The sequence below is a fragment of the Vombatus ursinus genome, unplaced genomic scaffold (genome assembly GCF_900497805.2).
Source record: "Vombatus ursinus unplaced genomic scaffold, bare-nosed wombat genome assembly UNPS02014794.1, whole genome shotgun sequence".
NCBI classification, from domain to species: domain Eukaryota; kingdom Metazoa; phylum Chordata; class Mammalia; order Diprotodontia; family Vombatidae; genus Vombatus; species Vombatus ursinus.
In genome coordinates this window covers 28,091,197-28,117,020 of record NW_020954572.1, presented here as the reverse complement: position 1 = coordinate 28,117,020, position 25,824 = coordinate 28,091,197, and the positions used below count along the sequence as shown (strand labels likewise).

Genomic DNA, 25,824 nt, shown 5'->3' with positions numbered 1-25,824 from the left:
CTAAAATAGTATATATTATCCAATATTATGAATAGAAAAATACATAATAGACATGCAATATCTGGCAACTAGAAAGAAGTGGAGCTCAGTATTATAATGTTGGTAAAATATTCTTATTGAGGAGCAAAAGCACCAGTCTACGCTGTTTTCTGGGTGGGTCTCTTCTTGGCTGGGGCCTTCTGGCTGGAGGTTTTCTGACCCTTCTGAGCCTTTTGGCCAGGGGCGGCCTTCTGACCCTCAGCCTTCTTCAAGGGGACCTTCCTGGCGGAGACCTCTGCAGCCAGTGCCTTCTGGGCAGCCCCTTTCTTGGGAGATCCCTTCTGGGTGGACGCCTCCTGGAGCATCTTTACTTCATGCTTGATAATTCGGTTTCTCATTTTCTTGGCCTTCATGACTTTGTAAAGGTCAAAATCTGTCATCTTAGCTTTCCTTTCTCTGGCTTCAATCTTCTTGGCCCATCTTGTGGCTTTCCATTTTGTATTGATATTTTCTTTCTCCCAAGCAGCCCGGACATATTTCTGATGAGCACTGTGTGGGAACTTGAGCACAAAGTCTGTAAGTTGCATACATTTAAATGGCATGGCCTGCCTCCTCACGCCACTGCATGGGCCATCAACCAAAGCCCTGTTCTGATCAATAACATCCACAACAGCTACCAGCTTGCCAGCATGTGGCCCAAAGGAAATGTAGGCCACCCGGCCAATTTCCACATAGTGCTTGAATACCATGTTGGTGGCGCCGAACGAGAGCTAAAGATGAATATTCTTGACTCCAGACCCAGAACCCTATCTATGGTGCCAATGCATTTTTACATGTACTTTAGGCAACAGGGATCACCCAAAAAGAAAACTGTCATTCAGAGATGAGAGGCAGAAAATCATAAAATGAAAAGCATCTTGTCAGTAATCTTGGACCACAGTGGTGCTTTATCTATTGGCCTATATATCATTTCCCTTCTTTTCTCACGAAGTTCTGTATCTAGCTTACAATCTATCTCCCCCTACTTGCTTGTACACAAAAGGGCTTCAACATACATTATGATTCTTCCTCAAGCACTGTAATCTTCCAGTTCTTCAATTTCCTCAAATTTAATGACCTGATCCTCCACTGTATCTTTTCCATGCACAAGAATGGTCATACTCTTGATTTTGCCATCATTCACAAGTCTTCCAACTTCCTTTCTGAAATTTCCTTATGTGACCACAATCTCCCATTGTGCCACGTGTCCCTAAACCTATTCTTTATCTTCACTATGACCTCCAATCCCTCCATTCAATAATTTCTCAGGTCATTATTATCTCTGTTCTGACTTTTCTTTACTCTTTCCAAATCAAGACACTATAATTGACACTTCCCAATCTGTGTTCACTACAAATTTATTTTATTTAATGAATGGGTCCTCATTGCAGCAAGTAATCTTTTTACTTCTCTCTAATGGATTCTCTATCCCACTAAGCAAAGTATCTATTTCAAACCTCTTTTCTCCTCAAACCTTCTAGATTTGTAGAAGCTATGGTCTTCACCTTACACTCTACTGAGATAATAAAGACCATCTGTTGTAAACTCCATCTTCTCCCCTTTTCTAAATCCCCAGACCCCTGTATATCACTCCTCACTGTTGATCCTCCTTTTCTATGGTATCTAATGAAGGAGCCCTTCTCCTCACCAAAGACAACCCTTTGACATGTGCTCTTGATCCTATCTCTGTCTTCTTCAGCAGTTTTTCTTCTCCATTATTACTTTCTCTCTTTATGCTTTCTGGCTAGTCAACTGCTACCTATAAACATACTTTTTCCGCCCATCCTTAAAAAAAAAAATTGCTAGACCCTAATGTTTCTCAAGTTATCACCCAATCAATATTTTTTTTCCTTTCATAGCCAATCTCCTAGAAAAATGATTTTCACTCAATTGAAAATTTTCTTCTTACACCTCACAACTATTTGATTTTTGATTTAATCACTTAACTGAAACTTTTCCCTCTAAAGTTACCAATATTTTCTTAAATGACAAATTTAATGGTCTTTTCTCAATCATTATCCTTTCTTAACTCCAAGTAGCATTTGACACTATCAATAAGCCTCTTTTTTTTCTTGTATACTGAGTTCTCTACATTTTCATGATACTACTCTCTCTTATATATGTGACCACTCCTCAATCTTTTTTGCTGGTTCTTCATACAAATACTTTCTTTTAATTGTGGATTACTCTAAGGCTCTGTCCTTGGCCCCCTTTTCTCTCCATTATGGCACACTCATCATCTCCCACAAGTTTACTCTGAGTTACCACTCCGCAGATAACTCAGATCCAAACATCCAGTTGTATTTTCTCTCAAGCTTCAGTTCAACATCACAGATTATTTATTGGACATTTCAAATTTGATGCCCCATAGACATCCCAAACTCAAATGGTCTAAAATAGAACTCAATTTCTCATTCTCCTTCACCCTATATATACAAACAGTTAACAATCTTGTTGCATTTTCAACAATATCTCTTATATAATGCCTCTTCTTGGTACTGACAAGGCCACTCACCCTCTTAGTTCAGGCCCTCTTACTTGGACTATTGCAATACACCTGCTTAGTCTCCTAATCAAGTCTCTCCCATTCTAATTCATCTTCCACAAAGCCATCAAATTGATTTTCCTAAAGCACAGATTTAACCATGTCCCTTTCCTATTCAATAAATACCAGTGGCTCCCTATTGCTTCTAGGATAAAATGTAAACTCCTCTTTGCTCATTAAAAGTCCTTCAAAATCTGACCCCAACCTCCCTTTCCAGCCTTATTACATATTACTCTCCTCCCTGCACTCTATTGTCTAGCTAAACTGGTTGTCTTGCTGTTTCTCACACATGACTTTCCAGTTCTCATGTCTGTACCTTTGCACAGGCCACATTCCACTGCTTACTCCATCTGTAGAATAAAATCCCTGCTCAGGTTCATTTCTTAGGATTCCTTACTTCTCTAAAGATTTAGCTTAAGTTTGAAGTAGAATAACTTTAACATGAAGTCTTTCCTTATTTCCCTAGTTGCTTGCGGCTTCCCTACCAAATATAAAGGTATTTATTTTCTGCATACTTATATGTGCTTTAGAATGTAAGCTTAAGGAGGGATAGTCTCATCTTTGTCTTTACATCCCTAAATATAGCATAATGCCTAGAAAAAAATAGGAACTTAATAAATAAATGTGTTGACTGCATTGCCATGTCAAGCCACCATAAGAAAATCACAAGGACCATTATTAATACAAATATGTCCAAATGGGTAAAATTATGCAGCACAATGGACAAAGTTCTGGGCCTGGAAAACTTATATTCCTGAGTTCAAATCTGGCCTTAGACACTTACTAGCTGTGTGACCCTGGACAAGTAACTTAATCCTGCTTGCCTCAGTTTTCTCATCTGTAAAATAAGCTGGATAACGAAATGGCAAACCACTCCAGTATTTCTGCCAAGAAAACCCCAAATGGGTTCACAAAGTGTTGGACGTGACCGAAAAGTGACTGAACAACAACAAAAAGGGATAATGAAACTTAGAAAACTTGCTATTATCTATAAAATAGTGAATTTATTTTTGTTCCATGTTAACTCTGTCCTGAAATACTGGTACTTCGGATTTCAACTACTTCAAAGATTTAATGAAAATGAAAAAAAAAAAAAAAGAAAACAAAAAAACCCCTTGGTTCCTGATTTTTAATTCCTTTCCTCTATCAAATTTTATACCTTAAAAGGATGGTAGAAGAACTGATATTATATCCTGTAAACTGTATAGTACTTTGATTCTTAGTAATTTTCATAATAAATAAACATCTTGAGAGTTCTCCTAGAGAGATTTTTTTAATATATAACAGTTTTTCTTTTTTATAAAGAGCTTTCTGTAAGGAATTTCAATTATCAATGCAGATTGATATTTTGTAACTCATATTCTTAAGAGGGTTGCCTGAGAGTACTAATAGATAAATGGACTTGCTTGTATGTGTCAGAAACTTAATGAACTCAGATCTAGAGGCCAGCTCTCTATCTACTTATCCAGGCTATCTCTCAGAAGGAAATCTAACCACTTCAAATCATTACTTGTACTCCCCCAAAAAGTTTGTATTAAAGCAGGAAAACCCACATAGCTTATAGTTTTTATAACAACAAAAGTTGAGGGTATGATGAAATTTGCCCTCTTCAAACTCTGAAAGTCACCTGAAACATACTTTTAGGTTTCTTATGTCTATTTTAGTGATTCTCACTATATATTCAAAGTGTAGATCCTTTTTTAAGGGGAGCAAAGAAATCTCAAATTGCCACATAAACTACTACATAGCACCACATTGCAGAAAATATTCATGGGCTGGTCATTTTCCCTTCCCAAGACTGAGGGAGAGAAGAAGGTAGCTTTGTATCTTGTAAAGTGTTCCTGTCCTTCCCACTATTATCTTTAAACTTTGATAACTTGGAGTAAACTGTGTAATTGCATTCTTAGGAAATAAACAATAATCTCTGAGTACTAAATTTTTTTTAAAATGTCATATTTACTAAATAAATATTATTTGAATCTCAACTAATACCAAAAAACTCATAATTAAGCACTCCTTGTAATTTTATTTTCAAAATCTACACTCACCCCCATAAAAAGGAGTTGTTCACTATAATAAACACTGTTACAAAGAGATAATTTTGCTATTTTATAGTTGTTTATACATTCAGAAGAATATACATCTAAAAACACACAAGTACATACATAGATGTGAATTTAAAGAAGAAGAATGATTTGAAACACCACAGATGAAAATCAATCTCCTTGTAGTTACACCAAGTATATAGCAACCTTATATTCAACTGAATACTTCGCATAATACAAGGAAGAACCAAGTGGTCATTTAATGGTCTGAAACAGAAGGCATCTACTCAAATCATCTGGAATTAGATAATTTTAAAGTTAGCTTTGCCAAAAGGAAGCAAAGCCAAAATCAATTCTAAAATCAGAAGAGAATAAACAAAGTATCTCTGTCTACCCTGTAATCTGATTTGTCTACCCAACAATCCATTTACTTGAAAAACTCAAAGGAAGGAGACAGACTAACTAAAGGTACACGGAGATTTTGACTGAGTAATCCATTACCATTCCACATGTTTAATAACAATTATTTTTGTTTAATGCAGGCTATGCTCCCCACAGTAAAGCCTGAGGTCAACTATAATGATGTATTTGCAACACCAAAATCTATGTCATACCAAAAGGTGGATGTAATTTGGAGAGGTTTATGATCTCAGTTCATGATAAAGGGTTAGAAGCCAGACTATAAGGGTAAAAGCTCTAAGAAGAAAAGACACTGATTTCAAAAAGGAAATGCAAATGGTCAATAGGTAATGATGTTTTAAAAATAAATGTTCTCTGTCTTTAGAAAAATGTTTGTTTCAGTCTGAAAGTTCCCTTATAAGCAATGGAACTGACCCCTGGCTTATAATTATGCTTGGGTCAAAAGTCTAAACTAGAAATTCAAAATGTACATAAAAGTCTGGCTTTAGTAGGAAAGGAAAGGCTCCAGTTAAGTGAAGCCTCTATGTTTGAAAGTTCTCAGGAAAGGCTCAATTACAACTCCCTCATTCTTTTCGGAAAAGTAATTCTAACAGAAAGGTCATTCCCTAGGAGAGGTTCAAGAGGAAGTTAATAAGAAAATCTACTGCAAAAAAGGCCTAATGTTCTCTGACTGGACTTTATTTTATTTGGTCAGAAGAAAAGGTCAGATGATACAAAACAGAATGGCAAATTTCTGCTTTTTATGTGAGCTAAATGAACAAGTAAAATTTGAAGAGTAAATTAAAGGTAGGGAAATGATATGTGATTGTATATCATATGTATTATTCTATACATCTGTTCCTGGGTTAAACTAGGAACTCAATAGAATTCTACTCCAAATTTTATTCATTTACAATAAAGCTGTAAGATCCTTCAAATGAATTCTATTTTGCAACTTAAGAATTTGAAAAAAAAAACCTTATGTAGACTTCAACTGTGACATTACTATCTGATCACAAAAATTCTCTATTTCTTAATCTAATAGAGTTGTTAAAAAATTCAAATAAATTCTCATAAAATGAGCAAGTACCTAGTTCTGGGATAATTTTAATATTTAAGTTCCACTACAACACCCCAAACTAACATTTAAAAGTAGAATGTTTCTTTGATTATTTGCTTCAACAAATATTAGATTCATTCTCTTTTAAGGTATTGAGAAAACTTTATTAAATTCAATTAACGTTTATTAAACACTTACCAAGAACTGATACAAAGACAAAAATAAATCCCTGTCCTTACAAAACTCACATTTTACTTGAGGATACCTTATGTACACAAGGAAATACAAAGTAGACACAAAATAATACATAATAGTTTTAAGAAGAGAAAGCTAATAATTAGGGAGACACGGAAAGGTCTTGTGTAGGAAATGGTTCTTGAGTTGTCTTTGGAGGAAGCCAGAGATTTTAAATGGCAGAGGTGAGGGGGAAGAGTATTCCAAACGTGGCGGAGAAGGGTCATTTGTACAAAACCATGGATGCCAGAGATAACTAGCAGGACAATCAGACGGTAACAGAAAGCATCTAAAGTAGAATAATATGAAATAAGACTGGAAAGGTAGATGAGAAACCACATTCTGAAAGTCTTGAAATACCAAGCTAGGATTCTGCGTTTTATCCTAGAAGCACTCTACTTGGTTATAAAATTTTTTGCAATTCTCTAACGGACTGTAGCCCACTGCTGATAAGACAATGTTCTCTAATCCATCCAGACCTTTTCAATCCAGTAATTCTTGTCTATGTTCTCTCATATTCCCCATAGGGCGCCTACCTATTAGCAACAGAAATAATATATGTAAAGTGCACTTTATAAAACTTACAATGCTCTGTAAATGTTAGCTGCTATTATTATTATTATTAATATTATTGCCTGAGGACATTTCCCTAGGTCTTTTAAAATTATAGCATAATAGGATTTTAGATTTAGAGCTGGAAGGAACCTAACCCTTCTCCTGTGATAGATAAAGAAACTGGAGCTAAGAAAGGTTCAATTATTTGCTCAGATAGTATCTGAGATGGGATTTGAACTCAGGTCTTCTTGACTCCAAGCACAATGTACTATTCATTACATGATCAATGTACCATGTTATTCCTCTACTCTACTTATATAACCAGTCTACACATTTCTCCTAATAACACATGTTTGCACAGCATACATCTCTACTTTTATGCCTCACTTGTTAAAAATCAGAGGATCGCCAAACAAAATTATGTCTATGACTATATCTATCATGGAATTCATATGATCTTAAGATGCATGGCAGATAGTACTTGGAACCTTTAAGATTTTATTTAGCTCTACTGAGTTGATTAATGATGCAAAAAACATAATAAGATTTTGTATTATATACATAATTTAGTTAACTTTGTGACTAAAAAGATATGGTTTTGATATATGCTTAAAACACCTTGTATTACTATAATCTGTGAAATTCTGCAAGTTCCTTTCTCATATCTTCATGATACATGTAGAATATTTTCATAATGATTTTATAACAGTGATAAAATAGACATAGGGTCAACAGTTATTGACGTATTCTCAATAACATTTTTTATAGTGATGGTGATGATTTTTCCCCACCATTTGCTATTTTTCCCTCTTTAAAATATTTTGAGAATCAATCCTTCAGTGCCACAAAATTAGTCCTAATTAAGGACAATTTTAGCATGGATTTCTTCTATGTACAGTACATTTGATTAGTCTAGTTGCTTTTACTTTCTTTTGTCTTCTTTAGTGCCAATTCCACTTCCTCTTCAAGCAAGCATATTAAGGACAGAGATGTTAGCATATAAATGAGTGGATCTATAGTTAGCAATGAAGAAAATTGTTATGAAAATGCTGAAGTCCATTTTTCATCTGTTTGTTACTCTCCTTCCAGATTAATCTTTGTATGATATGCTTTAATATGGTAATCTGCCAGGTTTCCGTAAACTCATCTTTCACCATATTGCTTTTTGTTATTATATGAAGTATTATTCCTAATCTTCCACCACTCTCTTCCATAATGTTTTGCAAATACACACACACAGACACACTCTAAACCAGTACTGTCTTTGCTTGTCAGGTCTCTTCATTAGCCATGGAGAGAAAATTCTGAGATACTTTCTAGGTTCCCTTTTTTTTTTTTTAACAATCAATTTATTTATTTTTAGTTTTCAACATCCATTTCCATAAGATTTTGACTTTTAAATTTTCCTCTCCTCCATCTTATCCTCCCTTGCCAAGATGGCGTGCAACCTGATATGTGCTCTACTTATACATTCATATTAAACACATTTTCACACTAGTCATGCTGTAAAGAAGAATTAGAACTAATGGGAGGTACCATGAGAAAGAAGAAACAAAACAAAACAAAAAAAAAGGCAGCAAATAGTATGCTTCTACCTGCATTCAGACTCCATAGTTCTTTCTCTGGATGTGTATAGCATTTTCCATCATGAGTTTTTTGCAGTTGTCTTAGATCCTTGCATTGCTGAGAAGAGCTGAGTCTATCAAAGTCAGTCATTGCACAATATGGCTGTTATTGTGTACAATTGTGTATTGTGTATCTCCTGGTTCTGCTCATTTCACTTGGCATCAGTTCATATAAATCTTTCCAGGTTTTTCTGAAGTCTGCCTGCTCATCATTTCTTATAGCATAATAGTATTCCATTACATTCACATACTGTAACTTGTTCAGCCTTTCCTCAGTTGATTGTCATCTCCTCAGTTTCCAATTTTTTTGCCACTACAAAAAGACCTGTTATAAATATTTTTGTACATGTGAGTCCTTTTCCCATTTTTATGATCTCTTTGGGATACTGACCTAGAAGTGGTATTGCTGGGTTAAAGGGTATGCACAATTTTATAGTCCTTTGGGCACAGTTCCAAATTGCTCTCCAGACTGGTTGGATCAGTTCACAACTCCACCAACAATGCATTAGTGTTCCAATTTTCCCACATCTTCTCCAACATTTATCATTTCCTGTTTTGTCATGTTAGTCAATCTGATAGGTGTGATGTGGTACCTCAGAATCGTTTTGATTTGCATTCTCTAATCAATAGTGATTTAGAGCATTTTTTCATATGGCTAGAGATACGTTTAATTTCTTCCTCTGAAAACTGCCTGTTCATATCCTTTGACCATTTATCAATTGGGGAATGACTTGTATTCTTATAAATTCGACTCAGTTATCTATATATTTGAGAAATAAGGCCTTTATCAGAGACAATGGCTATAAAAATTGGTTCCCAGCTTTCTGATTCCCTTCTAATCTTGGTTGCATTGGCTTTGTGCAAAATCTTTTCAATTCAATGTAATCAAAATATCCATTTTGCATTTTACAATGTTCTCTATCTCTTGTTTGTTCGTAAATTCTTCTCTTCTCCATAGATCAGATATGGAAACTATTCCTTGTTCTGCTAGTTTGCTTATAGTATTAGCCTTTATAACTAAATGTTGGTCTATGCCTAGTGTCTGACATACTATTTTCCAGTTTTCCCAGCAGTTTTTGTCAAATAGTGAGTTCTTATCCCAGAAGCTGGAGTCTTTGGATTTATCAAACAGTAGATTATTATCGTCATTGACTATTATGTCTTGCATGCCGAGCCTATTCCACTGATTTTCCACTCTATTTCTTAGCCAGTATCAAGTAGTTTGGATGATTGCTGCTTTATGATACAATTTAAGATCTGGTACAGACAGCTAGGCCACATTCCCTTGGATTTATTTTCATTAATTCCCTTGATATTTGGACCTTCTGTTCTTCCAGATGAATTTTGTTATTATTTTTTCTAGCTCTATAAAATAATTATTTGATAGTTTGATTGGTATGGCATTGAATAAGTAAATTAATTTCTGTAGAATTGTCATTTTTTATCCTATTTGCTTGGCTTACCCATGAGCAACTGATTTTTTCCCAATTATTTAGATCTGACTTTATTTGTGTGAAAAGTGTTTTGTAATTGTGTCCATATATTTCCTGGGTTTGTTTTGGCAGATAGACTCCCAAATATTTTATAATGTCTACAGTAACTTTAAATGGAATTTCCTTTTCTGTTTCTTGACATTGGGCTTTGTTAGTAATATATAGAAATGGCGATTTTATGTGGGTTTTTTTTTATATCCTGAAACTTTGCTAAAGTTGTTTATTATTTCAAGTAATTTTTTTGCCTGATTCTCTAGGATTCTCCAAGTATACCATCATATCATCTGCAAAGAGTGATAGCTTTGTTTCTTCTTTTCCTATTCCTTCTTCTTTTTCATCTCTTAAGCTAACATTTCTAGTACAATATTGAATAACAGTGGTGATGATAATAGAAATCCTTGTTTAACCCCCCATCTTATTGGAAATGCTTCTAGCCTATCCCCACTACTTAGAATGCTTACTGATGGTTTTAGATAGATGCTACTTATCATTGTAAGGAAGACTCCATTTATTCCTGTGCTCTCTAGTATTTTTTTTTAATAAGAACAGATGCTGTATTTTGTCAAATGCTTTTTCTGCATCTATTGAGATAATAATATGATTTCTATTAGTTTTGTTGTTGATATGGTCAATTATGCTGATAGTTTTCCTAATACTGAACCAGCCCTGCATTCCTGGTATAAATCCTACCTGGTCATAATGCATAAGCTGAGATAAGTTGCTGTAATCTCTTTGCTAATATTTTATTTAAAATTTTTGCATCTACATTCATTAGGGAAACTGGTCTACAATTTTCTTTCTCTGTTTTGGTTCTTCTTGTTTTAGGTATCAGCACCCTATTTGTATCATAAAAAGAATTTGGTAGGACTCCTTCTTCACCTATTTTCCCAAATAGTTTACATAGTATTGGAATTAGTTGTTCTTTTAATGTTTGCTAGAATTCACTTGTAAATTCATCTGGCCCTGGAGATTTTTTCTTAGGGAGTTCATTGATGGCTTGTTCAATTTCTTTTACTGAAATTGAGTTATTCAAGTATTTTATTTCCTCTTCTGTTCATTTGGGCAATTTATATTTTTGTTACTATTCATCCATCTCACTAAGATTGTCAAATTTATTGGCATACAGTTAGGCAAAATAGCTCCTAATTATTGTTTTGATTTTCTCTTCATTGGTGGTGAATTCACCCTTTTCATTTTTGATGCTGGTAATTTGGTTTTCTTCTTTCTTTTTTTTTTAAAAATCAAATTAACCAAAGGTTTATCTATTTTATTATTTTTTTCCATAAAACCAGCTCTTAGTTTTATTTATTAGTTCAATAGTTTTCTTAATTTCAATTTTATTAATCTCTGCTTTGCTTTTCAGAATTTCTAATTTGGTATTTAATTGGGGATTTTTAATTTGTTCTTTTTTTAGCTTTTTTAGTTGCACGGTCAATTCATTGATCTCTTCTTTTTCTATTTTATTCATGTAAGCATTTAGAGAGATAAAACTTTCCCTAAGAACCACTTTCGCTGTATCCCACAAGTTTTGGTACGTTGTCTCATTATTGTCATTCTCTTGAATGAAGTTATTGATTGTTTCGATGATTTGTTGTTTGACCCAATCATTCCTTAGGATTAGATTATTTAGTTTCCAATTAACTTTTAGTCTGTCTTTCCATGGCCCTTTATTACATGTAATTTTTATTGCATCATGATCTGAAAAAGATGCATTTAATATTTCTGCCTTTCTGCATTGTATTGGGAAGTTTTTATGCTCTAATATGTGGTCAGTTTTTGTGAAAGTACCATGTACTGTTGAGAAAAAGGTATATTCCTTTCTATCCCAATAGATTTTCTCCAGAGATCAACCATATCTAACTTTTAAAAAATTCTATTCATCCCCTTAACTTCTTTCTTATTTTATGGTTAGATTTATCTAGTTCTGAGAGGGGGAGATTGAGGTCCCCCACTAGTATAGTTTTGTTGTCTATTTCCTCCTGTAAATCCCTTAACTTCTCCTCTAAAAATATGGATGCTATACCATTTGTTCCATATATGTTTGGTAATGTTACTTCATTGCCTATGGTACCTTTTAGCTGGATGTAGTTTCCTTCCTTATCTCTTTTAATTAGATCTATTTTTGCTTTTGCTTTGTTTGAGATCAGGATTGCTACCCCTGCTTTTTTTTTTTTTTTACACTTCACCTGAAGCATAATATATTCTGCTCCAGTCTTTTACCTTTATTCTGTGTGTATCCCTCTGCTTCAATTGTATTTCTTGTAAACAACATATTAGGATTATGGTTCTTAATCTACTCTGCTACCCACTTCTGTTTCATGGGAGAGTTCATCCCATTCAAATTCACAGTTATGACTACTATCGATGTCTTTCTCTCCATCCTATTCTCCCCTCCATTTATGCTTTTCTCTTTTCTCCCTTTCCCTCCTAAGTAGAGTTTTGCTTTTGACCACTGCCTCCCTTCAGTCTGCCCTCCCTTCTATTAGCCCCTCCCTTTTCTTCCCCTTTACCCTTACTACTTCTTTCCTCCCTTGTCGTTCCCCTTTCTCCTCCTACTTACTATAGGGTGTTAGATTTTCATATTCAACTGATTATGTTTTTCCCTCTTAGAGCCCAATCTGATGAGAGTAAGGTTCAAACAATGTTCATCCCCCTCCCTTCTTTCCCTCTACTGTAATAAGATTTTTTGCCTTTTCATGTGATGTAATTTATCCTTGTCTGCCTCCTCCTTTCCTCTTCTCACAGAACAATCTCTTTTCACCACTTAGATTTTTTATCATCACATCAAAGTCAACTTACACCCATGCCCCTCTTGAATGTCACAACCACCACACAGTTCTCGTGAGTTACAAGTATCATTTTCCCTTGTAAACAGTTTGCCCTTATTAATAACATAATGTTTTTTCTTTTTCTTTCTTGTTTACCTTTTTGTGCCTCTCTTGAGTCTTGTATTTGAAGATCAAATTTTCTGTTGAGTTCTGGTCTTTTCATCAGGAAGGTTTGGAAGTCTCCTATTTTGTTGAATGGCCATCTCCTTCCCTGAAAGATTATGCTCATTTTCAGTGGGTAGTTGATCCTTGGCTGTAGTCCAAGCTCCTTTGCCTTATGGAATATCATATTCCACACCCTCCCATCTTGTAATGTAGAGACTGCAAGGTCTTGGATAATCCTGACTATGGATCCATGATATTTAAATTGTTTCTATTTGGCTGCTTGCAGTATTTTCTCTTTGACCTGGTAATTTTGGAATTTGGCTATAATATTCCTTGGTGTTTTCAATTTGGTATTTCTTTCAGGAGGTGATTGATGGATTCTTTCAATGATTACTTTAACTTCTGGTTTTAAGACCTCAGGGAAGTTTTCCTTAATGATTTCCTGAAAGAAAGAAAACCTGAAAGTCCAGGCTCTTTTTTCATCATGGTTTTCAGGTAGACCAATGCTTTTTAAATTGCCTCTCCTGAATCTATTTTCCAGGTCAGTTGTTTTACCAATGAGGTATTTTATGTTTTCTACTTTTTTCATTCATTGACTGATTCTTGATACCTCATAGAGTCATTAGCTTCTATTTGCTCAATTCTAATTTTTAACAAATTGTTTCCTTCTATTAGATTTTGTACCTCCTTTTCCATTTGGCCCATTTTCCTTTTTAAGGAGTTCTTCTCTTCAATGAGTTTTTGTGCCTCCTTTTCTATTCGGCCAATTCTACTTTTTAAGGAGTTGTTTTCTTCAGTCTACTTTTTTTCCCCCCATTTGGCCAATTGTATTTTTTTAAGGACTTGTTTTCTTCATTGTACTTTTTGTCTATTTGACCAACTCTATTTTTTAAGGACTTGTTTTCTACAGTCAATTTTTGTCCTTCCTTTTCCAAGCTATTGACTCCTTCTTGCATACCTCTCATTTCTTTTCCCAATTTTTCTTCTACCTCTCTTATTTGACCTTTAAAATCTTTCTTGAGCTCTTTCAAGAAGGTTTTTGGGCTTGAGACCAGTTCATACTCCCTTTTGAGGTTTTGGATATGGGTATATTGACAATGTTGTGTTCTTCTGAATTTGTGCCTTGATTTTCCCTGTTCCCATAAGAATCTATGGTCATTATCCATTTCCGCTTTTTGTTCATGGTGTTTGCCTATTTCTTGGCTTTTAAAGTTGAGCTCTCTTGCTGGAGCGCAGGGGGCACTGAACCAAGCTTCTTATGCTGGGAGCCTGGGACCTGGTCACTGGCTTTTTGTGCTGGGACCTCAGATGCTGGAAGCTGGAGGCTGTAGGGCTCTGGCAGCTAACCTGGTGTTGAGCTGGAGTCAGCAACACTGGAGTTCTTGGGGTAGGGGCTTAGAGTCTGGCCCCTATGGGACACCTGCTCACCTGGGCTTCTTTAAAGCACTCCAATGTTTGGCTGCTGGAGGATGTCTGCCAGCCTGGAGCTGTGTCTCCTGGAGTTGTGCTTCCTGGAACTGTCCTGAAGCACTGGGAGATTTTGCTACTGGAGAACACTAGTGCACAGGGTGGTTTTCCGTGCTGGTGTCTACCAGTTTCCCTGCCTGTGCTGAGGGCCCCAGGGGGTCCTGGTGTTGGTCCTTGCCTGCTCCACCACCCTGAGGCTGAGGATCTCCCCCCTGGTTTGCGGAGGTGGGGCTTGCTGCTGGCTTCCTGGGATGCCTCCCATTCTGTACTTCTCCTCCTTCCCCAGAGCAAGAGGGGCCTTTCCCATTAATCCCCAAAGCTTCCTGGGCTATAAGACTACTGTACCCCATTTTTCTGCTGGCTCAGCTATTCTAGGGTTTTTTTTCCCTGGGGCAATATTTTCTGGACTTTCAGAGGTCAATAAGGAAGGGTGAATGCAACTTACTTCTTACTCCGCCATCTTGGCTCCCCTGGAGGCTCTTTTAGCCTTCATGATTAGCAACTGCTTAACCCTAAATGTTCATAAGAAATGCTGATAGTCTGTATCAATATATTTTCCTTGCTTCATTTCCCATTTTTTTTTTGGCCTTCAACAACTTGTTAAATATATTAAAAATATGTTAAAAAAATAATAACAAGATTCATTTGGAAGAACAAAAGGTCCAGAGTATCAAGAGAACTAATGAAAAGAAATGCAGGGGAAGGTGGCCTAGCCATTCCAGATCTTAAATTGTATTATAAAGCAGCAATCATCAAAACTGCTTGGTACTGGCTAAGAAATACAGTGGTGGATCAGTGGAATAGGTTAGGTATGCAAGACACAGTAGTCGATGACTACCGTAATATATCATTTGATAAACCCAAAGACCCCAGCTTCTGGGATAAGAACCCACTCTTTGAAAAAAACTGCTGGGAAAACTGGAAAAGGGTATGGCAGAAACTAGGCATAGACCAAAATCTCACACCATATACCAAACTAAAGTCAAAATGGTTACATGATTTAGATACAAAGGCTGACACTATAAGCAAACTGAGAGAGCAAGGAATAGTTTACCTGTCAGATCTATGGAGAACAGAAGAATTCATGACCAAACAGGAGATAGAGAACACTACAAAAAGTAAAATAGATAATTTCAATTACATTAAATTGAAAAGTTTTTGCACAAACAAAGCCAATGCAACTAAGATTAGAAGGAAGGTAGAAAATTGGGAAAGAATTTTTATAACTAGTCTCTCTGATAAAGGCCTCATTTCTAAAATACATAAAGAATTAAGTCAAATTTATAAGAATACAAGCCATTCCCCAGTTGATAAATGGTCAAAGGATATGAACAAACAGTTCTCAGATGAAGAAATTAAAGCCATCTATAGTCATATGAAAAAATGCTCTAAATCACTATTGATTAGAGAAATGCAAATCAAAACAATTCTGAGGTACCACATCATGCCTATCAAAATGACCAACATGACAAAACAGGAAAATGATAAACGTTGGAGAAGATGTGGGAAAACTGGAACACTAAAGCATTGTTGGTGGAGTTGTGAAATGATCCAACCGTTTTGGAGAGCAATTTAGAACTACACCCAAAGGGCTATAAAAATGTGTATAACCTTTGACCCAGCAATAGCACTTCTAGGGCTATATCCCAAAGAGATCACACAAATGGGAAAAGGACCTACATGTATAAAAATATTTATAGCAGCTCTTTTTGTGGTGGCAAAGAATTGGCAATTGAGAGGATGCCCATTAATTGGGGAATGGCTGAGCAAGTTGTGGTATATGAATGTGATGGAATACTATTGTGCTATAAGAAATGATGAACAGGCTGACTTCAGAAAAACCTGGAAAGACTTGTATGGTCTGATGCTGAGTGAAGTGAGCAGAACCAAGAGAATGTTGTGCACAATAACAGCCACGTTGTGTGATGACTAATATTGATAAACTTAACCATTCCTGGCAATGCAAGGATCTATAAATGCTATCCACACCCAAAGAAAGAACTATGGAAGCTGAATTGCTACTTTTTTTCTCTTCTGTTGAATTTTGTTTCCTCTTTCTGATGGTTCCTGCTATTGGTTTTAATTTCTACTTATAACATCACTAATGTGAAAATATGTTTAATATGAATGTAAATGTATAGCCTACATCAGATTGTGCGCCATCTTGGGGAGGGTGGTGGGGAGAAAAATTTTAAACTCAAAAGCATATGGAAGTGATTATTGATAATAAATTAATAAAAAAAATGCTGATAGTCTGTATCAATATATTTTCCTTGCTTCATTTCCCCTTTTTTTTTTTTGGCCTTCAACAACTTGTTAAATAGGTCATACTGGAAGTCTTGTGTTTGTGTGGTATATTGCATCTTTATTTTTTCTTCTAGTTTGGCGTAATTTTGACCTTTGCTTTAACAGGTCAATGATTTGACTCATTGTCAACTGTCTACAGGGACAGTTGATACAGAAGCTTGTGCATTAGGAACCAGTCACTTCCTATTTGTTAAGATAGAAAAAAGTCTTTTAAAACTCATTTCCCCTTTTCATTCACAGGATCTATTCACATGTAGACACAGTATAAATATTTGTGATATCCTTGGAAAAAGTATTTCTGGCATATAGTAGTAGAGCTTCTGTGCAGTTCTTGAGTCACTCAACTTTTGTTTTCTCAGTCGTAAACCATATTTTTTTGTTGAACACATAGCTTTAAATTGAAGATAAATGAGGTAGGTGTTCACACGGAATCTAACAATTTGAGGCACTTCATAGATTTTCTAGTCTCCCCATACCTAAGAATCCTTCTACAACCTCCTCAACAAAAAGTCTACTTAAAGACCTGCCAGTCAGACAGACCCACAATCTTTTGAGGGGGCTCATTCTACTGTGTGAGGGTTCTAATTGTTAGAAAGTTTCTCCTTAAAACATGACTGTTTTTCTTCTTCCCATCGCTCCCTGTTCTGGAGGAGGAGGTGAGAGGGAAGAAGAAAGTCTAGTAGCAGCATTATTTCTACATGACAGCCCTTCAAGTATTTGAAGACAGTTATCATGTTCCCCCTAAGACTTTTCTTCTCTAGGCTAAACTTCTGTTCTTTTAACTATTCTTTGTGTGGCAACTTTTCTATCTCTCTTGGCATTCTTGTTGATCTCTCTTGGGTCTCTTCCAGTTTATATCCTTCCTAAGACAGGGTACTTAGAAATGGATGAAATTCTTTACATATGTCTTGGTTGAGTCATATGACAGTGAAACTTACATCTCATCCATTAAAACCAAACTTAAATACAACATGCCATATGAAGCCTTCCATAATCCTCCTTACTTCACATAGTATTTTGTTTTGTACCTTTCTGATGAACATACTATGCAAGCCTATGTGACATAATTACCCTTACCTATGTCTTATCTTTCCTATTAGATGAAAATCCCATGAGGGTATGGCCCATATCTTACTGTGTGTCATACCGAGTACCTAGTATAAAGCTCTGGCACACAGTAAGGGATTAATAAAGGTTTATTTTAAGAATGAATAAATTATGAAGGATTCAAGAAAACTAATTCTAATGAGTACATATAACATTGTACATTTAAACCATACATTTGTTGTTGTTCAGTCATTTTTCAGTTGTTTCTGACTTTTCATGACCCCATTTGGGGTATTCATGGCAAAGATACTGGACTGGTTTGCCATTTTCTTCTCCAGCTCATTTTAAAGATGAGGAAACTAAGGCAAACAGGGTTAAGTGACGTGCCCAGGGTCACACAGCTAGTAAGTGTCTGAGCTGGATTTGAACTCAGGAAGATGAGTCTTCTTGACTCCAGGCCTGGCATTCTATCTACTGAGCCACCTACCTGCCCCAAACAACACATAGGTAAGTATTAAGGATAAGGACAGGGATTACATCTGTGATTTCATTGGTGTAGGGAACTCTTAGATGAGGAAAATTCCTCTAATAATATAAATTGGCACTCTCTCTGCAACTTAAAATCTTAGAGAGTTATGAAGGACACTGAGAGATAGATTGTGTCCCTACCAGGAAACTATCCTGGGTCACACAGCAAGTATGTGTAGGGGGTATGACTTGAACACAGGTCTTCTTGGCTCTGAAGTAACATTTCTATGTACTAACCATGCTATCTCTCAGTAAATAATAAATATTCTAGTGAAGGATTAATGACAACTGCCCATCTGAATTCCATAAAATCACTTTAGTGGAGCATGCAAAAGTTTAAGAACAAAGGAGATAGCAATTCATTAATTAATGCATTTTAGATTACACTGTATCAAGTGATGACCTGGTTTATACAACAAGGAAACAAGTGAAGCTTTATTAGATTTTCAAAATGAATGCTATTAATAGTATTAATAAAATGATTTGTTTTTGTACTTAGCAATTTATTTCCCAAAAGGCTATCTATTAAGTTATCTAACTCTCTCACAACTTTTGTATTTTTCTACTTTTTTTTTTCATTTTCTGTGTTACTACCAAGCAAAGAAACACAGGTAGATTGGTTCAATTTTTTTGCAAAAATGCATCTTGAAGTTTCAGAGCAATGTATTAAACCATAACGATGAATAAAATGTTATTCTCCCTGAGGCACAAGGGCTTATTGTGCTGACAGAAAGAATCTAAAACAAATTTCTACCTTGTCTTTTTAGTTAAACAAGAAGAGATTTATCTGAAGAATATGCACACTAGAAAGGCAAAGGAAACAGTGGTTTGTATTTTCAAAGTAATAAGAAACACTAGGCAAAATTGCCACATGTATATAAAATTCAAGTAATATAAAATTATCACTTACATACAATCTGAGGAAAAGATGTTTAAGTTTAAAAGCTTAAACAAATAACATGGGGGACATCATCATAAGTACTTTGAAAAATTTAGAGCAAAACTGATCTGATACCTTTTTAATTCATTCATGAGCACCATCTAGAATTGTATAAAGATATAACAGTCTAATAATAAATTCCTTTATGAGTATAAAAATGAAACATAAGGACTCTACCATAGACACAATGAAGATGAAATACCACTCCATCATGGTTTTCTTACAATTACATGAAATAAACTAAAACCTCCCTCTTTAACTAAAGTTATATCTAAGGCCATGACAACTATTTTTCAAATGGAATTAAGGCAATAAGCCAGCTTCATTTCAAAAATGTCAATCAACTGATGTGATGGATTTTGATAAAGGAGATAAAACTTTTGTTGTTCTAGCATTATGTAGTTCCCAACTACATTTTTCTCCTCTGTGTCTTTGTTTTGCTTTTGAAGCTGTACTTGACTACAGGGCTGTAGGCAATGATTTTGTTCCTTTTTTGTAGCATTTTCAATATATCAAATAACTGTAATTTCATCAATGTGGGTAATTTCCTCTACTGGTATGGACCACAATGGCATTTGTAATTTTGTAGTAGATGCTATTTGAGAATTGCTTGGATAAAAAATTTATCCCTCTGAAGCCCACTTGTTGATGATGCAGGAATTTTCAAATATTTTCCAAGAGCAATTTTAATTCTGTCTGTATATAGGATACAAGAATTATTTGACAACCATTTTGGCTGTAATTTTTATTTAAATTGATTGGATTGGTAGTAGTAGTAGTAACTCTAATAATATTTAATAAATGGACCATGGTTGATATATTCAACTGAATGTTATGTTCAAAAAGGTTCTATTTTGTTTCTAGATATTGTGCTTAAATGATAAAATCTCCTTCACCTCTGTATCTAAGATAAAAATCAACAAGATATTTAGTATAACATGTTGCAAAACATTTGATTTCTTGAAGGAAAAAAAAACCCAGAAAGTGAAGTAAGGCTAGGTTATGAGACTGAAAGAACATTTCCTCAAGTAAAGTAAGTAAATATTAGCAAGATATAAAACAAACTGATTTGAAGCCAAATGACTCAACACTTTTCTCGTTGGGGAAATTTTAAGAAAAAAAAAACCAAAATATTTTCTTATTCAAGTACCAAAGATGATTAGTTCCTATTAGCATAATTTGAGCTTCATTTCCATGAGCCTTATCGCTTTAAAAATATAATGGTTTTGTCTACCATGAATTTCAAATATCATTCCTTATAATGTTGCTTGAAATCTGGAGCCTTAACAAAATCTAAAATATCTACATAAGTAGGAAAGAGATTCTGAAGAGATAAAAGTAAAATCTTGATTCTTATGTAAAAGGTTATGCATTTTAATACAATCCTTTGCTTGATTTATGTAAAGCTTTGTGTTTTTCATTTTCCCTAGCCTGTCACATTGAAGTGATGTATGGTGCATTTTAACATCAAGTTTGCCATGAGCAATAAAGTCAGTGGCCTCGAAGAAATATTAATATATTTCTACTTTTTTCCCCTTAGACTTTTTTGTTATTTGGCTTATTTAGTTTATGATCACATGTTTGACTGACATCATTTTCACACTAGCTCAAATATAAATTCTTTACTTTAAGGATACTTTAAACAACTGGAATATTTAGTAGATTAGTTTAAATACTAATACATATGAAAATACTGTCCTAGTGACACCCAGAATTGTAGACCTTTAGATGTAGAAAGGCCTTCAGAGATTATCAGATTCAATCCCATCCCTTAGGAGTTGAAGAAACAGAAATACAGAAAGGTAAAATTGTTCACTGAAAGTCACATTTTGTAATAATTTTAAAAATACTCTAATAATACTTAAAATTCAATCATTTGGTACTATAAATCAATATAAGTTTGCCCTTCATGGATGTGGGTCATAACACCTTCCTATGTAGAATACTTCCTCATTTGCTTGACCTCTCTCAAAATATCTACTGTTTGTTTAAAATTCAAGTGTTAAGTTTCTAGGCCTCAGAAGATGAACACAATAGTCTGCTGTACCAGAAAACTTTCTAGTTTGGTATAGCATCCGTCAGAACTTCTGTTCAACCAACTTAGCTTTAATAACCTGGGATGCTCTTCAAACCACGATGAGATATTGGAGTAGAATTTTAATGAAAGATACCCTAACATCTCATAATAGTTATTTTTACAGTCCAATTTGGTTGAAATATTTAGCAATGAGAGCTCAAAGAAGTAAATGAAATGAATGCCAATGATGGATAGTACAGTGTGTTTGTTCGGTCTCATTTCAGTTGTGTCTGACTCTTCATGATCCATTTGGGGTTTTCTTGTTAAAGATACTGGAGTGGTTTGCCATTTCCTACTCCAGATCATTTTACAGATGAGGAAACTGAGGCAAACAAGGTTAAGTGATTTGCCCAGGGCCACACAGCTAGTAAGTGTCTGAGGCCAGATCTGAACTCAGGAAGTTGAGTCTTCCTGACTCCAGGGTTGGCACTCTATCCACTGTGCCACCTAACTGCCATAGTTATAGTATAAATATTAAAAAAAATTATGTCAGGAAAACATGTTTTTATGATGAAACATATGAAGTAGAAATGACTTAAAAATGTAACAAGTTAGTAAGGATTTGAAGGAGATATAAATAATGTACAGTCTCAATAAAAAGAGAATATCAAAGCAATTCATTGTTATTTGGGGACTAGTGTCAGTAGATCTGTTCATTAGTTTGGAGTGGTAATAGGATATTGATAAAATTTCTCGTATAATAAGAAATAACACAAAAGCTGCAAAGAAAACTCAGCCTAAATTAATTCTTTCCACATGATGCATGTAATTATCCAGAATTTTATAAAGCTGCATTTTATTATCAATGGTAATATAATAAACAAGAATAAATAATATTTTCTTGTTCTACCAAGAACCTTAGAACACTTCAGAATCAAATATGGGTGCAACAAAAATAATAAATTTAAGTAGTGAAATAAAGTGGAGTGAATTTTACTGGTGAAATTAACTGGTTATCATTTTATCCTCATCTTAAATGCTACTGCACAGTGATGACTGTATTCCAAAAGAGAAGATAAATTGGACAGAGAGGAGAGAAAGAATAGCATTTTGACAAAACAGAAGATAGTAATAGGAGAGTGAAATGGGAAGAGGAAAAGAGGTAATAACAAAAGAGAATCAGAGATGTATATGACCCCTAAGTTATAGAGGAATTTATTGATGTGAATGAAAGGTGAAGAGATTGGTGGTAGTAGTGAATAAAGTACTCAATTTCACAATATGAAATTAAAGTTCTATTAAAGAACATATATGAAAATAATTTCTTCTGCAGAACGTATAGATTTCCATGTAATGCAGAAAAAAAGACAGTGAAAATAAAAAGCTAAAAAAAGTAAATAAAGAGTATTCTACATAGAAAGGTCAGATGAACTAAACCATTTGTGCCAATGCATTTCAATCATTACGCATATAATTAGTTGCGACATAGTTATGTCAGGCATTGGGGATTTTGAAAATTTAAGAAACTAAGTCTAAATGTGAATTAGTGCCTTTGAGCATCTGGCCATTCTATAAGCAGAAACCTGAGGGTCTGCTCAGTGCAGGCCTAGTTTTGCTGCAAGGGGGGAAGGGGACAAATGGATAAAGTTTACAGTAAATATGCATACAGAACACTAAAATGTCTACTTGAAAGTTGAAATACTTTGGGTGAAGGTGCATGGTAGATGGCAAACATGGTCTGAAGAAAAGGTCATGTGTTTTGAACTATCTGTAATAAATGCACATGGAAACATAAACAGGAGAAACTACTGGGTTTCTAAGTACTACCAAGCAAACCATGCAGGGAAGGGAGAAGTTTCTGAAGCAGCCTTTTTTGGTGCTGAAGCACAAACCCAAGACAGATCAACTCCCAGTGTGAAATATGTCTAGTTGTGGCAGCTTTACAGTACTGAAACCCAAATTAAGAAAGCCTAGGAAGATAGATAGACCTGAGGTACAACTCTTGGTCATCTTCCAGTGAGAGATGGTGCATCTGAATAAATTTGTGGATACAAGAAAGGGAGAACACATTGGAGACTACTATCTTTATGGACTAATGTCTTTATACTTACTTACTCCTTGGATTTTCTCTTCTCTTTCTCCAATCTTTCCAAGATAGCCACATTATGCTAACAATGGTCCGTGTGATAAGCAAAACCTGAAAGTACTCAGTTCTACTTTGTCTTGAAAAATTTGCTCTTACACACCGCCCTCCCCCATCCCCGCATGCCAAGTTCTTTGTGGTCCTTAACTTTTTGTTTTATTGATTAATTATTTGATATCAAATATCTAGAAAAAGTATTTAAAATAACTGAGTTCCTCCTTTGCATCTGGATATTTCATTCATATGTAGACCAGAGCAAGTGCATGTACAGGCCCAGAAAGGCTTACCTTTTCTTCCAAATGTAATTCTAAAAAACGAAGGTAAGCCACAGGCGCAAAGGCATCAGCTGAATGCAAAACTACTTCTGATGAATCTCTGAAATACAGAAATGACATTGATGGAATATATTACCATGCATTTGCTAAACTTGCAGGGTATGTTGATGACTTCTTTCTCCTACTGACTATGGGGCTCCAACAAATCTTATTACATGCCCCCTCCATTTATAATAACATCCAACATCTATTTTGTATAAATCAGTAATTGGTTTGGAAACACTTGGATTTTAAGTCTATATAGAAAAATGACTTTGTAAGATAACTAGGTTCATTTAAAGTGTCCCAAACAATGAATTTCAAACTTATATTCTATTTCTTTTCAGATAGTTCATTGGTATGGCATAAACATTAAACAATGGTGCTTTATCTTCAATACTCTTTTCATTTTGAATAATTTCACAGAAAATCTCAATTATCCTCCACAAAAGCAATACCAGTGATGGTTTTAAGTTCTCTATGAACTTTTCACACTGCAGTATCACTGCTATTAAAATTGATTGCCTGACACTGTAATTACCACATTCAGGGAAAATGGTATGAACTGTTGGCACCATATGGATACATGTAAATTACTTAAATTTCATCAGAGTTACCCTTTAAAGCACATATGAATAACTAGCATTATGCATAAAGTCTTAATAACTAAGCATTTTTTTAAACCTTGTCTTTCCTATAAGAACTATTCTGGTTCACACTTCAACATAATTCAAAAAACATAAAAATAATTTCCCTTTCCTTAATGTTGTAAGAACCAATATTATTGTTTATATAATGCTAAGATTATAAAAGAAATAGTATCATAAGATAAAAACCTGATACCACTTTATTCTTCATCAGTGATGTTAAAGATTTCTTGATAGAACTTATATTAGTAAAATGCATTAGTGGCAACAGTGGAAAATCCAGACATATTGGCTCCAAAGTGTTAAATTTTAATTTTAAATTTTATGAGCAGAGTCTGCTTTCTTCCAACTCATCACAGGTACTGAGATGGATAATACCTATTTTTGATGTCATAACTCATCAATCAAATATTACTCATGGAAGGACACTTAGTACTAAAAATATTCTTACTGTTAAAGAAATTCTTAGAGTGCCCTCCATAAAATGAAAGCAAAACAAAAACTACTCTTCTTACATCTTGAGAAAAATGGGAAACAAAAAAAGCAGGTGTTCCCCCTCCCCCAAGCAATTATTATGTCACGGTCCTATGGAGAAATACAGTACAAGCTGGACATGCAAGGGTTAACCTCTCTTCCAGATGTAAAAAGAGGCATCACTAAGTGAATTCAGGTATTTAAAACCCTCCAGGCCCTCTCTCCACACTTACCACCTGTTTCTCTGACTTCTTTCCAATGTGTAAACTTGACTACTTATATGCCTTTGCTTCTCCTACACAATTCTGTGGTATTCATTGGTTTGACTTAAATGAATATAGTAAGAGCACCTGTCTCATTGCTTTGAGAATCAAATGAGATTGTATGTATGTATGTACGTGTGCATGCAAGTATGTGTACGTGCATGTTATAGGGTGTCAATAAAGTCTTAGTGAAGTTTTAATCTTTAATAGCTATGTATATGTCTGTACACACATACATATGTGTTTATATGTAGTTTTGCAAACTTTAAAGAACTTAATAAATGTTAATAACCTAACTTATATCTCCTTCTACATTCTTGACCTTAATTCCAGATTATTTACATTCATAGGCTACAATTTGTTTAGCTACTCCAAGGGGCAGCCACTTTGTTTCTAGTTTTTTTGCTACCATAAAAATTACTAGGATAAATATTTTGGCAAACAAAATAAAAATAAAATCCTTTAGCTGTGATCTCCTTGGGGTAATAGGCATAGCAGCAAATTTCCAAGGCAAAAGACAAAAAGAGTTTAGTGACTTTTCTCTTGTAATTCCAAATTGATTTCTAGAATGGTTGGTCCAATTCAGAATTCCATGAGGATAGTACTAGTATACCTGTCTTCCCAAACAGGCCCTCCAAAATCGATTCTTTTCATCATCTTTGCCATTTGAGGGGTGAATACTATGTCATAGTTGTTTTAAATTGCACTTCTCTTATTATCAAAAGGAATCTTTCCTGGAGTTGTTGATAGTTTGCCTGAGTCTCTTCCCC

General features: G+C 34.8%; 2 protein-coding genes across 3 annotated transcripts in view; both read right to left on the bottom strand.

Moving 5' to 3' along the window:
* The window catches only part of DPH6 (diphthamine biosynthesis 6), a 464,350-nt gene that overhangs the window by 225,920 nt on the left and 212,606 nt on the right, over nt 1-25,824 (bottom strand). For both annotated transcript variants that reach the window (XM_027870019.1, XM_027870020.1), the window contains exon 8: nt 23,644-23,731. In XM_027870019.1, the coding sequence (XP_027725820.1) occupies nt 23,644-23,731 (88 nt within the window). The remainder of the gene's footprint in view (nt 1-23,643; nt 23,732-25,824) is intronic.
* Nucleotides 138-742, bottom strand: LOC114048980 (60S ribosomal protein L14-like). Its single transcript, XM_027870174.1, has one exon. The coding sequence runs from the start codon at nt 726-728 to the stop codon at nt 138-140; it is 591 nt and encodes a 196-aa protein (XP_027725975.1). The 5' UTR covers nt 729-742.